General features: G+C 47.1%; 1 protein-coding gene across 1 annotated transcript; it reads right to left on the reverse strand.

Moving 5' to 3' along the window:
• Nucleotides 1-450: 450 nt before the first annotated feature.
• Nucleotides 451-11,984, reverse strand: LOC139235359 (zinc finger protein 229-like). The gene is made up of 2 exons (XM_070866503.1): nucleotides 11,892-11,984; nucleotides 451-2,169 (listed from the first exon to the last, which is right to left on the reverse strand). Exon 2 carries the CDS (start codon nucleotides 1,805-1,807, stop codon nucleotides 713-715), a length of 1,095 nt encoding a protein of 364 aa, XP_070722604.1. The 5' UTR covers nucleotides 1,808-2,169; nucleotides 11,892-11,984; the 3' UTR covers nucleotides 451-712.
• Nucleotides 11,985-12,836: the final 852 nt, after the last annotated feature.

Here is a 12,836-nt window from a genome sequence, read left to right on the forward strand (position 1 = left end):
TTTAGATGTGGACGATTATAAAATGCTGTTATACAGAGAGATCTGGGGATTCTTGTACATGAAACTCAAAAAGTTTGCATGCAGGTACAGCATTAATCAGGAAGGCAAACTGAATGCTGGCCTTTATTGCAAAGGGGATGGAATCTAAAAGTAGAGAAGTACTGCTACAACTGTCAGACCACACCTGGGCTACTGCGCACAGTTTTGGTCTGGACTTGTCTCCATTCTCGTGCCGAGATGATTGATACACCCAGATGGGAAGGACAACATTTGGGTACACTGATTCCCCACCAATTCCCATTCCCCTTCTTTCTGGTGGATATGGAGGGGCCACTGTGTGTAATAGGCAATTCATTAAGAATTGTCAGCAAGCTATTTCCAATTGGAGATTATATTCAGTGGAAAATTTCACACACTATTGTAGATTTTGTACCAAAGATCAATTTAGGATTAAAGTAAAAGTTCATAATTTTATTGCAAACTAAATTTCCGTTGAGAGTTGCTGAATTAAGGGGTAAGATAACCCACAGTGTTTCTTAAATGGACACTGCAGCCCCGAGAACACAATCAGCAATATATCCAGAATATTAAAGTCCAGCCCAGTTATATGGTTATTAACATCAGCAGAGACAAACCCCAACTGTCCGAATGAACATGGTTCAGTCGGGATGTGATTAACAGCCTCAATAACAACAGAATCCAACTCCTGCAGTCACTTGTGAACTCGCTGGTGTCTCAGTAGGGTGGATGATGTAGTGAATCCCTTCCCGCACTCAGAGCAGGTGAACGGCCTCTCCCCAGTGTGTACTCGCTGGTGTGTCAGCAGGTGTGATGACTGAGTGAATCCCTTCCCACATTCAGAGCAAGTGAATGGCCTCTCCCCAGTGTGTACTCGCTGGTGTGACTGCAGGTGGGATGACTGAGTGAATCTCTTCCCACACTCAGAGCAAGTGAATGGCCTCGCCCCAGTGTGAACTCGCTGATGTGTCAGCAGCGTGGATGAACAAGTGAATCCCTTCCCGCACTCAGAGCAGGTGAACGGCCTCACCCCAGTGTGAACTCGCTGGTGTGTCAGAAGGCGGGATGACCGAGTGAATCCCTTACCGCACTCAGAGCAGGTGAATGGCCTCTCCCCAGTGTGAACTCGATGGTGTTTCAGCAGGTAGGATGATGTAGTGGATCCCTTCCCACACTCAGAGTCGGTGCACGGCCTCTCCCCAGTGTGAACTCGCTGGTGTGTCAGCAGGATGGATGACTGAGTGAATCCCTTCCCACACTCGGAGCAGGTGAATGGCCTCTCCCCAGTGTGAACTCGCTGGTGTGTCAGCAGGTGGGATGAACAAATGAATCCCTTCCCACACTCATAGCAGGTGAATGGTCTCTCCCCAGTGTGAACTCGCTGGTGTGTCAGCAGGTGGGATGAACAAGTGAATCCCTTCCCACACTCAAAGCAGGTGAACGGCCTCTCCCCAGTGTGAACTCGCTGGTGTTTCAGCAGGTTGGATGAACAAGTGAATCCCTTCCCACACTCCGAGCAGGTGAACGGCCTCTCCCCAGTGTGAACTCGCTGGTGTTTCAGCAGGTCGGATGATGCAGTGAATCCCTTCCCACACTCCGAGCAGGTGAACGGCCTCTCCCCAGTGTGAACTCGCTGGTGCGTCAGCAGGCTGCATGATACAGTGAATCCCTTCCCACACACAGGGCAGGTGAACGGCCTCTCCCCAGTGTGACTGCGTTGATGAATTTCCAGCACAGATGGTGATCTGAATCCCTTCCAACAGTCCCCACATTTCCACGGTTTCTCCATGGTGCGGGTATCCTTGTGACTCTGGACGGTTGGACGATCAGTTGAAGCCTCGCCCACACACACAACACGTTTACAGTTTCTCCCCGCTGTGAATTGTGTGATGTTTCTTCAGGCTGTGTAACTGGTTAAAGGTCTTTCCACAGGCAGTGCCCTGGAACACTCACTCGGGTGTGTGTGTCTCGGTGCTTTTCCAGTCACACAGATAGTTGAAATCTTTTTACACAGACAGAACAGACAAACATTTCTCCTTCCACTTTCAAAGGCCGATGATATTCAGGTCCTGATGAATCGATTGACTCCGTCAGATCTTGACGCGATGTTTGGTTTGTGTTTCCTGTCTGAAAATCTCCCCTTCTAATACGCTGTAAAAGGAGATAACAAAACTCATCACTGTCAGTACAAGACACAAATTCAGGATAGATACATATAGTTTCCATGGAACATTCTTTCCTCTCTTGTTCTTCCAAAGCTGTAAATCCCTGTCCCACACATTGTCCCTCCTGCTGTGCTGAAATACAAATCAACACACATTTCTGGCCTGTTTCTCCTCCACTCCCCGTTTTCAACACCAATTCTGGTTGGCTTCAGTTCTACATTCAATGGTTCCCGTCCCTCTCCTCCACTGAACGTTCTGACTGTGGCTGGGTTCAGTTCTACACTCACTGTTCCCCACCTCCCCTGAAGGTACTGACTCTGGCTGGGTTCAGTTCTACAGTCACTGGTTCCCTTCCCCTGAAGGTACTGACTCTGGCTGGGTTCAGTTCGACACACATTGGTTCCGTTCCCCTGAAGGTACTGACTCTGGCTGGGTTCAGTTCTACAGTCACTGGTTCCCTTCCCCTGACGGTGCTGACTCTGGCTGGGTTCAGTTCTACACTCATTGGTTCCCTTCCCCTGAAGGTACTGACTCTGGCTGGGTTCAGTTCTACAGTCACTGGTTCCCTTCCCCTGAAGGTACTGACTCTGGCTGGGTTCAGTTCTACACTCATTGGTTCCCTTCCCCTGAAGGTACTGACTCTGGCTGGGTTCAGTTCTACACTCACTGGTTCCCTTCCCCTGAAGGTACTGACTCTGGCTGGGTTCAGTTCTACACTCATTGGTTCCCTTCTCCTGAAGGTACTGACTCTGGCTGGGTTCAGTTCTACACTCACTGGTTCCCCTCCCCTGAAGGTACTGACTCTGGCTGGGTTCAGTTCTACAGTCACTGGTTCCCTTCCCCTGAAGGTACTGACTCTGGCTGGGTTCAGTTCTACACTCACTGGTTCCCCTCCCCTGAAGGTACTGACTCTGGCTGGGTTCAGTTCGGGACACAGACATCATTCACTTTGTTTCCTGCACCAAGATGGCCACGCACGCGCTGTGCTGCTCAGTGAATCAAAATGACGGCGTGAACATGCCTTCCTGCACCAAGATGGCCACCGTTAGCCTGGGCCTGTGACCGGGAGAAAGCCCCGAAGCTGCAACCGCCGATATTCCGGTTATTATTCCGGGTTTGTGGGGGGCACCGGTTGTTCATGAAGCCTCCTTGGCTCCACACTGGTCCATTACTTCGCTCCGTCCCGCTGAAAAGCACACTTCTTAGGAGCCTGTACAAAACGTGTCACCTCCGCCATTACACGCACCGCGCATGCTCCAAACACAGCCAGATCGCGCCTGCGCACTGAGCTCCTGTAGTCTGGGTGCGGCTCATTCTCCCCCGCGGGGCATGCTGGGTACATACGACTATGAGAAATAGGAGCAGGAGTGGGCCACCCAGACCCCCGGGCCTGCTCCCCATTCAATAAGGTCATGGCTGGTCTGATCATAGACTCAGCTCCATTCCCTGCCCGCTGCCCAGAACCCTTTACTCCCTTATCGCTCAAAAATCTGGCTATCTCCACCTTAATATATTCAATGAACCAGACTCCACTGCTCTCTGCTGCAGAGAATTCCACAGATTTACAACCCCCCGAGAGAAGAAATTCCTCCTCATCTGAGTTTTAAATAGGCTGAGGAGAAAGATTAGAACATCATTCAACTACCACAGAAAGTAGTTGAGGCCAATTCACTAAATATATTCAAAAGGGAGTTAGATAAAGTCCTTACAACTCGGGGGATCAAGGGTTATGGCGAGAAAGCAGGAAGGGGGTACTGAAGTTTCATGTTCAGCCATGAACTCATTGAATGGCGGTGCAGGCTAGATGGGCTGAATGGCCTGCTCCTGCACCTATTTTCCATGTTTCTATGTTTCTATGATTTACTGTGATTGCATTGGGCACTGAACCACGTTCATTCTGGCAGCTCTTGTTTTTTTCTGGTTATCTTAATAACCCCTCTATCTCAACATAAGAACGTAAGAAATAGCAACAGGAGCAGGCCATATGGCCCCTCGAGCCTACTCCGCCATTCAATAAGATCATGGCTGATCTGATCATGGACTCAGCTCCACTTCCTGCCCGCTCCCCATACCCATATCGTTTAGGAAACTGTCTATTTCTGTCTTAAATTTATTCAACGGCCCAGCTTCCACAGTTCTCTGAGGCAGTGAAGTCCATAGATTTACAACCCTCAGAGAAGAAATTTCTCCTCATCTCTATTTTAAATGGGCGGCCCCTTATTCTAAGATCATGCACTCTAATCCTAGACTCCCCATTATCAGTGGAAACATCCTCTCTGCATCCACCTTATCAAGCCCCCTCATAATCTTATACATTTTGATAAGATCACCTTTCATTCTTCTGAATTCCAGTGAGTAGAGGCCCAACCTACTTAATCGTTCCTCATAAGTGAAACCCTCATGCTCAGAATCAACCGAGTGAACCTTCGCTGAGCTGCCTCCAAAACAAGTATATCCTTTCATAAATATGGAAACCAAAACTGCACGCAGTTTCCACATACAGCTGTCGCAAGATTTCCCTGCTTTTATACCCAATCCCTTTTGCAATAAAGGCCAAGATACCTGTTGCGTTTCATGCACAAGTACGCCCAGGTCCCGCTGTACTGCGGTACTTTGCAATCTTTCGCCATTTAAATAATATGTTGCTTTGATTTTTTCTGCAAAGTGCATGACCTCACACTTTCCAACATTATAGTCCATCTGCCAAATTTTTGCTCACTCACTTAGCCTGTCTATGTCCTTTTGCAGATTTGTTGTGTCCTCCTCACATATTGCTTTTCCTTCGATCTTTGTAACATCAGCAAACTTGGCTATGTTACACTCAGTCCCTTTTTCCAAGTCGTTAATATAGATTGTAAAGCTGGAGATCAATACCCTCTATAAATGTTGAATAAATTATCTTTTTTTCAAACACAGTTTGTTGAATATTTGATTCCTCCATGATCAGAGGAGATTAATTGATGTTCTGTTACAGACTGTTCCCTTTTCGGGCTTTTTCTTAATCTAACTTATATCACTTCTCATCTAGTTCGCTTTCTAGCATATCAAGCCCCAAATTTGTTCCAGTTGCATACATGAGTTGTGGTTGTAGTAGACTTAACTGCAGTATCCCACTTTAAACTCAGCTGAAATCTTTTGAACCACCCCTTTATTGAACTGTCTTGCATAAGATTTGAAATCCGTTACTTTCTAGATCAGTTAACCTGTTTTTGAAACCAATTGAATATTAAAAACTGATCCACACATTTTGCATGTGATAGCCTGTGAAATATTCTGATATTTGTAATCATCATTACTACAAGCTCCGTTCCCTAGTGACCAACTCCATCCCTCTCCCCAACTTCTGTCTGAGCCTGAACCAGACTGTTCACAACCTTGGTGACATACTTAACCCTGAAATAAGTTTTTGACCACATATCCACAAAATAACTAAGAATGCCTATTTCCACCTCTGTAACATCGCCCATCTCCGCTCATGCCTCAGCTCATCCACTGCTGAAGCCCTCATCCATGCCTTTTTTTACTTCTGGACTTGACTATTCCAATGCACTCCTCCCACATTCTGACCTACATAAACTAGTGTTTGTACCCAGTGCTGTACGTGCCCGAGGAGTGTTTGATGGACAGTGTAGAGGGAGTTTTACTCTGTATCTAACCCGTGCTGTACCTGTGATGGGAATTTTTGATAGATCGGTGTAGAGGGAACTTTCCTCTGTATCTAACCCGTGTTGTACCTGCCCTGGGAATGTCTGGTTGAACATTATAGAGTGAGATCGCCTCAATATCTAATAAATGCTGTATCTGCCCTGGAATGCCTGGGACGTTAGAGGGCGATGTACTCTATGTCTAAACTGTACTGTACTTGCCCTGGGAACTGTATAGCGGAAGCTTTGGTCTGTATTTAATCCATGTTGTACCTGCCCTGGGAGAGTTTGATGGGACAGTGTATTGGGATCCTTACTGTGTACCTACTCATATCTGTTATACTCCTTGGAGGACGAAATGCGCACTGTGACAACGGGAGGAGCTCCTCAGCCAGAGTGACTGGAGTGCATCATCACCCCCAGCAACCAAATTTTAATTTGATTTAAGTTTACTGTCCAATGTTTAATTGGTTTATTTTGTTGGTTATAGTGCCCCCCACCCGCCCCAGCTTTAATCAGGGGGCACTTGATTTACAGATCAACAACAAAATAGTTGTGCTATACCTGCCCTGGGATTTTTTTATTGGAACAGTGTAGAGGGAGAAATTACTCTGTATTTATCCCATGCTGTTCCTGCCCTGGAGTGTTTGTGGGACATGTACTCCATATGTGCTGTACCGGCCCTCGTCTGTTTGTTGCGACAATGTTGAGGGAGCTTTATTCTGGATATAACTTATGCTGTACCTGCCCTGGGATTGTTTAATGGGACCGTGTAGTGAGAGTTTTACTCTCTGTTTAAACCGTGCTGTACTTCACCTGAGAGTATTTAATGTGGCAGAGTAGAGTAGCGGTAGCTCTACACTGTATCTAACCCATGTATCACATCATGGGCCACCCCAACCTGCGAGAGAACATCTCCACAGGTTGGGGCTGTAAAAAGAGCAGGAGTGAGCCACTGCAGCTTCAGTGTGAGCTGACATAAATGTGTGACGGCTTCGAGGTAGATGACTGGGTGACATCATCAGGGCCCAGATTGCCATTTGGAGCGTGAGCAGGAGCATCGGCAGGGCCCTGGTACAGCAGAGGAACATGGAAGGTTGTGCTAGACTTGTGACGAGTGATCGGGGCAGAGGAGTGATGAGGGAGCATGCCTGAGATTTGGTGGGTGATCGTGATGGAGGGTCAGCGAATGTTTGGTGCAGAGATGGGGCAGGAGATCGTGGCAGAGGTGCAGCGAGTGTTTTTTTTGAGGAGGAGCGGAGAGGGATCGTGCTGGAGGTGAAGCGAATGTTTGTGGTGGAGGAGTGGCGAGAGATCGTGGCGGAGGTGCAGCGAGTGTTTTTTTTGAGGAGGAGCGGAGAGGGATCGTGCTGGAGGTGAAGCGAATGTTTGTGGTGGAGGAGTGGCGAGAGATCGTGGCGGAGGTGCAGCGAATGAGAGTACCGGGCGCAAAAGAGGCGAGAGCCCAGGGGCAGCACGGACCAGCCCACACTGTTATATTTGTGCACACTAGCTCCGTACAGCAAAACAGGTCTCCAGTAATCCTGATTAACCCTTGCCACTGGACCAATCCTAGCTCTGTTATGCCCGTGTCGTGGCTGGTGTGCAACAGTCACCACACGTTAAAAACAATCCACCCATAGGCATCTTCCACCTCCTCAATTGAAGGTCAGGACTGGAACATTGGGTCCCTCATTGAAACATCTGTGAACTCATGTGGAAGCAAATCATCCTCGTTCGAGGGGCCAGCTATGATCATCTATACCGTGCTTTACCTGCACTGGGATTGTTCAGAACAGTGTAGAGGGAGATTTATTCTGTATCTATCCCATGCTGTAGTTTCCTCTGGCACTGACTCTCACTGGGGTACAGTTCCTTTGGCACAGATTTACTGTATATTTAATTCGTGCTGTACCTATCCTGGGAGTGTTTGATAGGATAGTGTAGAGTGAGCTTTATTCATTATCTAACCAATGCAGTATCTGACAATGTGTAAAGAAGGGTTGCGAATGTGGTAGATGGATAGAGAATGTGGCAAATGGATAGAGAATGTGGCAAAAGGATGGAGATAGGGAATCATGGGAAAATAGCTAAAGAAATGTCAAGATGCAGACAACTGCAGAATCGACAGAAAAAAAGGGGTTACCAAGAGTTGAAGTTGAGGTTAAACACGGGTCATGAGAAAGACGCAAGGCGGCACAAAGAAAGAAAACAATCCTAGATAGAAGGGGAAAAGTAATAGCTTTTACTGATAAGGAGGAAGGGAAACTAATTGGGTTCTTTACTGATAAGGGAAGACAGTGTAGCAAAGCTATAACTAACCTTACCCTGACACCAGCCCTAATTGGGAGACTTTCTTGCCTGCCATTGGACGTACTTGGGGGGGGGGGGGGGGCGGGGGGAGGCAGAAAGGGATTGGATAGACCAAGTGCTAATCAAATGTGCTCTGTTTTGAAAATGTATAACTGTTGTGTCGCGCTGAAAAGGCGCTTGTCCAGGGGAAGGTAAATAAGCTCTGATTGAGAGTGTCCCTTTGTCTTGACAAGTCCTGGCCGGAGAATCTTCAATAAAGGTCTTTTACGAAAAGGCAAGAAGGTGTTCGCATCAGTGTATTCGCTGAAACAGATTGAGGGAAAAAGAATATCCACTCTGGAATGCATGGGACAGGTTGAGGGAGATATACTCCATATCTCACCTTGGAATGTCTAGTGGGATAGTGTTGAGGAAGCTTTACTCTGTATCTAAGCAAGGCAAGGATATCCTTACTTAGAGAAGGAGACCAAAACAGTGCACAATACTGCAGGTGTGGTAAGGGAGTGAAGGGTTCTGGGAGCGGGCAGGGAATGGAGCCGAGTCCATGATCAGACCAGCCATGACCTTATTGAATGGGGAGCATGCTCGGGGGTCAGGGTGGCCCCCTCCTGCTCCTATTTCTCATGGTCTTATGTACCCAGCATGCCCCGCGAGGGAGAATGTGCCGCACCCAGACTACAGGAGCTCAGTGCGCAGGCGCGGGCCCTGGCTGTGTTTGTAGCATGCGCGGTGCGTGTAATGGCGGCGGCAACACGTTTGGTACAGGCTCCTCAGAAGTGTCCTTTTCAGTGGGATAGATTGGAGAAATGGACCAGCGGGGAGCCGGGGAGGCTTCATAAACAACCGGCGCCCGCTGCAAGCCCGGAATAATAACTGGAATATTGGCGGTTGCAGCTTCAGGGCTTTATCCCGGTCACAGGCCCAGACTAACAGCGGCCATCTTCATGCAGGAAGGCTGGTTCAGCGCTCCGCTATTTTGATTCAATGAGTAGCAGAGTGCATGTGTGGTCATCTTGGTGCAGGAACAAAGTGAATGATGTCAATGTCTGGAACTTAACACAGCCATTTAGGACCGAGATGAGGAGAGACTTCTTCACCCAGAGAGTGGTGAACCTGTGGAATTCTCTGCCACAGAAAGTTGTTGATGCCAATTCACTAAATATATTAAAAAAGGAGTTAGATGTAGTCCTTCCTGCTAGGGGGATCAAAGGGTATGGCGAGAAAGCAGGAATGGGGTACAGAAGTGGCATGTTCAGCCATGAACTCATTGAATGGCAGTGCAGGCTCGAAGGGCCGAATGGCCTACTCCTGCACCTATTTTCTATGTTTCTATGTTTCGATGAGGGGGTTGACTTTTGAGAAAAGGTTGAGGTTGTGCCTCTGCTCATTGGAATTCAGAAGTATAAGGGGTGATCTTAACGAAATGTGTAAGATTATGAGGGGGCTTGACAAGGTGGATGCAGAGAGGAATTTCCACTGATAATGGGGAGACGAGAACTATGGGGCATAATCTAAGAATAACAGGCCGCCCACTTAAAAGAAGACATTTCTTCTTGGAGAGTTGTGGATCTGTGGAATTCACTGCCTCAGAGAGCTGTGCAAGCCGGGACATTGAATAAATTTAAGACATAAATAGACAGATTTATAAACGATAAGGGAATAAGTGGTTATGGGGAGCGGACCCGAGTCCATGATCGGATCAGCGATGATGGTATTAAATAGAGGAGCAGGCTCGAGGGGCCGGATGGGCTACACCTGCTCCTATTTCTTATGTTAACTAATGAGTGCAGAACTGAAACCAGACAGATTCAGCATCTGCATTGGATGAGAGGGGAGCCAGTGAGTTTGGAACAGATTCCAGCCACATTCAGCACCTTAAGGGGAGGGGATCAGTGATTGTAGAACTTGTTCCAGCCAGAGCCAACACTTTTAGGGGAGGAGAGGGAGGGGAACCAGTGAGTGTAGAACTGAACCCAGACAGAGTCAGTACCTTCAGGGGAGGGGAACCAGTGAGTGTAGAACTGAACCCAGCCAGAGTCAGTACCTTCAGGGGAGGGGAACCAGTGAGTGTAGAACTGAACCCAGCCAGAGTCAGTACCTTCAGGGGAGGGGAACCAGTGAGTGTAGAATTGAACCCAGCCAGAGTCAGCACCTTCAGAGGAGGAATGCAAAGGGAACCAATGAGTGTATAGCTGAACCCAGACAGAGTGATCATTTTCAGGTTAGGGGAACCAGTGAGTGTAGAACTGAACACAGCCAGAGTCAGCACCTTCAGGGGAGGGGAGAGATGTGAGGGAGGGGAAGGAGTGAGTATCGAACTGAACCCTGCCACAGTCAGCACGTTAAGGGGAGGAGAGAGATGGGAGGGAGGGTAAGCATGGAGTATAGAACTGAACCCAGCCACAGAAGGTACCTTCAGGTTCACTCCCTGGTTCCTCTCCTGTCTGGTGTAGAAATCCTCTCGGCATGGGAATGGAGACAAGTCCAGACCAAAACTGTGCGCAGTACTTCAGCTGGGTCTCACCAATATCCTGTACAGTTGTAGCAGGACTTCGACTTTTATACTCTATCCCCCTTGCAATAAAGGCCAACATTCCATTTGCCTTCCTGATTAATTGCTGTACCTGCATACTAACTTTTTGAGTTTCATATACAAGAAACCCCAGATCCCTCTGTATAACAGTATTTTGTAATCGTCCATTTAAATAATAATTTGCTTTGTTATTTTTCCTACCAAAGGAGATCACCTGACATTTTACCACATTGTCGTCCATCTGCCAGATTTTTGCCCACTCATTGAGCCTGTCTATATCCCTTTGTAGATTCTTTGCATCCTCCTCACAATTTGCTTTCCCACCTATCTTTGTATCATCAATAATTTGGTTGCGTTACACTCGGTCCCTTCATCCAAGTCATTAATATAAATTATAAATAGTTGAGGGCCCAGCACTGATCCCTGCGGCACCCCACTAGTTAGTTTGCCAAACTGAAAATGACCCATTTATCCCGACTCTGTTTTGTGTGTTACCCAATCCTCAATCCATGCTGATATATTATCGACAACCCCGTGAGCTCTTAGCTTGTGCAGTAACCTTATCGAATACTTTCTGGAAATCCAAATATACATCAACGGGTTGTCCTTTATCCACTCTGCTCGTTACATCTTCAAACAACTCCAGCAAATTTGTCAAATATGATTTCCCTTTCATAAAACCATGCTGACTCTGCTTGACTGCAATATGATTTTCTAAATGTCCTGCTGCTACTTCCTAAATGATGGACTCCAGTATTTTCCCATTGACAGATGGTAGACTATCTGGTCTATAGTTTCCTGCTTTCTGTCTCCCTCCTTTCTTAAATAGGGATGTTACATTTGCAGTTTTCCAGTCCACTGGGAACTCTCCAGAATTCAGGGAATTTTGGTAGATTACAACCAGTGCATCCACTATCTCTGCAGCCACTTCTTTTAAGACCCTGGGATGCATGCCATCAGGTCCAGGAGACTTGTCCACCTTTAATCCCATTAGTTTGCTTCCTACTTTATCTCGAGTGATTCTTTTCAGGTCCCCACCCCCCACAATAACTCCTTTAACAACTATTGGGATGCTTTTAGTGTCCTCTACTGTGAAGACCGATAGAAAATATCTGTTCAAAGTCTCTTCCATTTCCGTGTTTCCCATGATTAATTCTCCTGTCTCATCTTCTAAGGGACCAACGTTTACTTCAGCGACTCGTTTCTTTTTTTACATACCTGTTGAAGCTCTTACTGTCTGTTTTTATATTTCTTACTAGTTTGATCTCGTATGCTATCATCTCTGTCTTTCTTATTATTCGTCCTCCTTCGCTGGTTTCTAAACATTTCTCAATCCTCTGGCCTTCCACTGTCCTTCGCAACATTGTATGTTTTTTTTTCAATTTGATATCATCCTTTACTTCCTTCGTTAGCCAGGGATGGTTCATCCTTCTCTTAGCATCTTTATTTCTCTGCTGAGATTATGAAATATCTCATTAAATGTTTGTCACTGCATTTCTAGTCTTACCCTTGAACATATTTTCCCAGTCCACTTGGTGTCAGTGACAAGGATTGGTTTATATCACATGGGAGGAGATCGGTGTCAGTGACTGTGGAATTGGTTCAACCTTCTTTGACCTGATCAAGGCCTTTGACACTGTCAACCGTGAGGGATTATCGGGTGTACTTTTCAAATTTGGCTGTCCTCTAAAATGTGTCACCATCCTCCACTTGCTTGGTGATAACATGCAAGCTGTGATCCTGAGCAATGGATCCACCACAGACCCAATTCATGTACAGACCGGGGTGAAGCAAGGCTGTGTCACTGCACCCACGCACTTCTCCATCTTCCTTGCTGCATTGCTACATCTCACCGTCAGTAAACTTCCTGCTGGAGTGGAGATAATCTACAGAATAAATGGGAAACTGTTCAACCTCCATCGCCTTCAGACTAGATCCAAGGTCGTGCCATCCTCTGTCATCGAATATGCAGATGATGCTTGTGTCTGCGCTCACTCAGAGGACGAGCTCTAAACCATCGTCAACACATTCACCGTAGTGTCTGAGAGCATAGGCCTTACACTAAACATCTCCATAAAAGAAAGGTGCTCTATCAACCTGCCCCCGCCACACAGCACTGCCCTTCACCCCCACCCCACCCCGGATGATCAAAATCCACGATGA

This window comes from Pristiophorus japonicus, chromosome 23, assembly GCF_044704955.1.
Source record: "Pristiophorus japonicus isolate sPriJap1 chromosome 23, sPriJap1.hap1, whole genome shotgun sequence".
Classification (NCBI taxonomy): domain Eukaryota; kingdom Metazoa; phylum Chordata; class Chondrichthyes; family Pristiophoridae; genus Pristiophorus; species Pristiophorus japonicus.

Excerpts from the sequence above, each read along its gene's own strand:
- LOC139235359 (XM_070866503.1), bottom strand. The coding sequence starts at position 1,807 with ATGGAGAAACCGTGGAAATGTGGGGACTGTTGGAAGGGATTCAGATCA.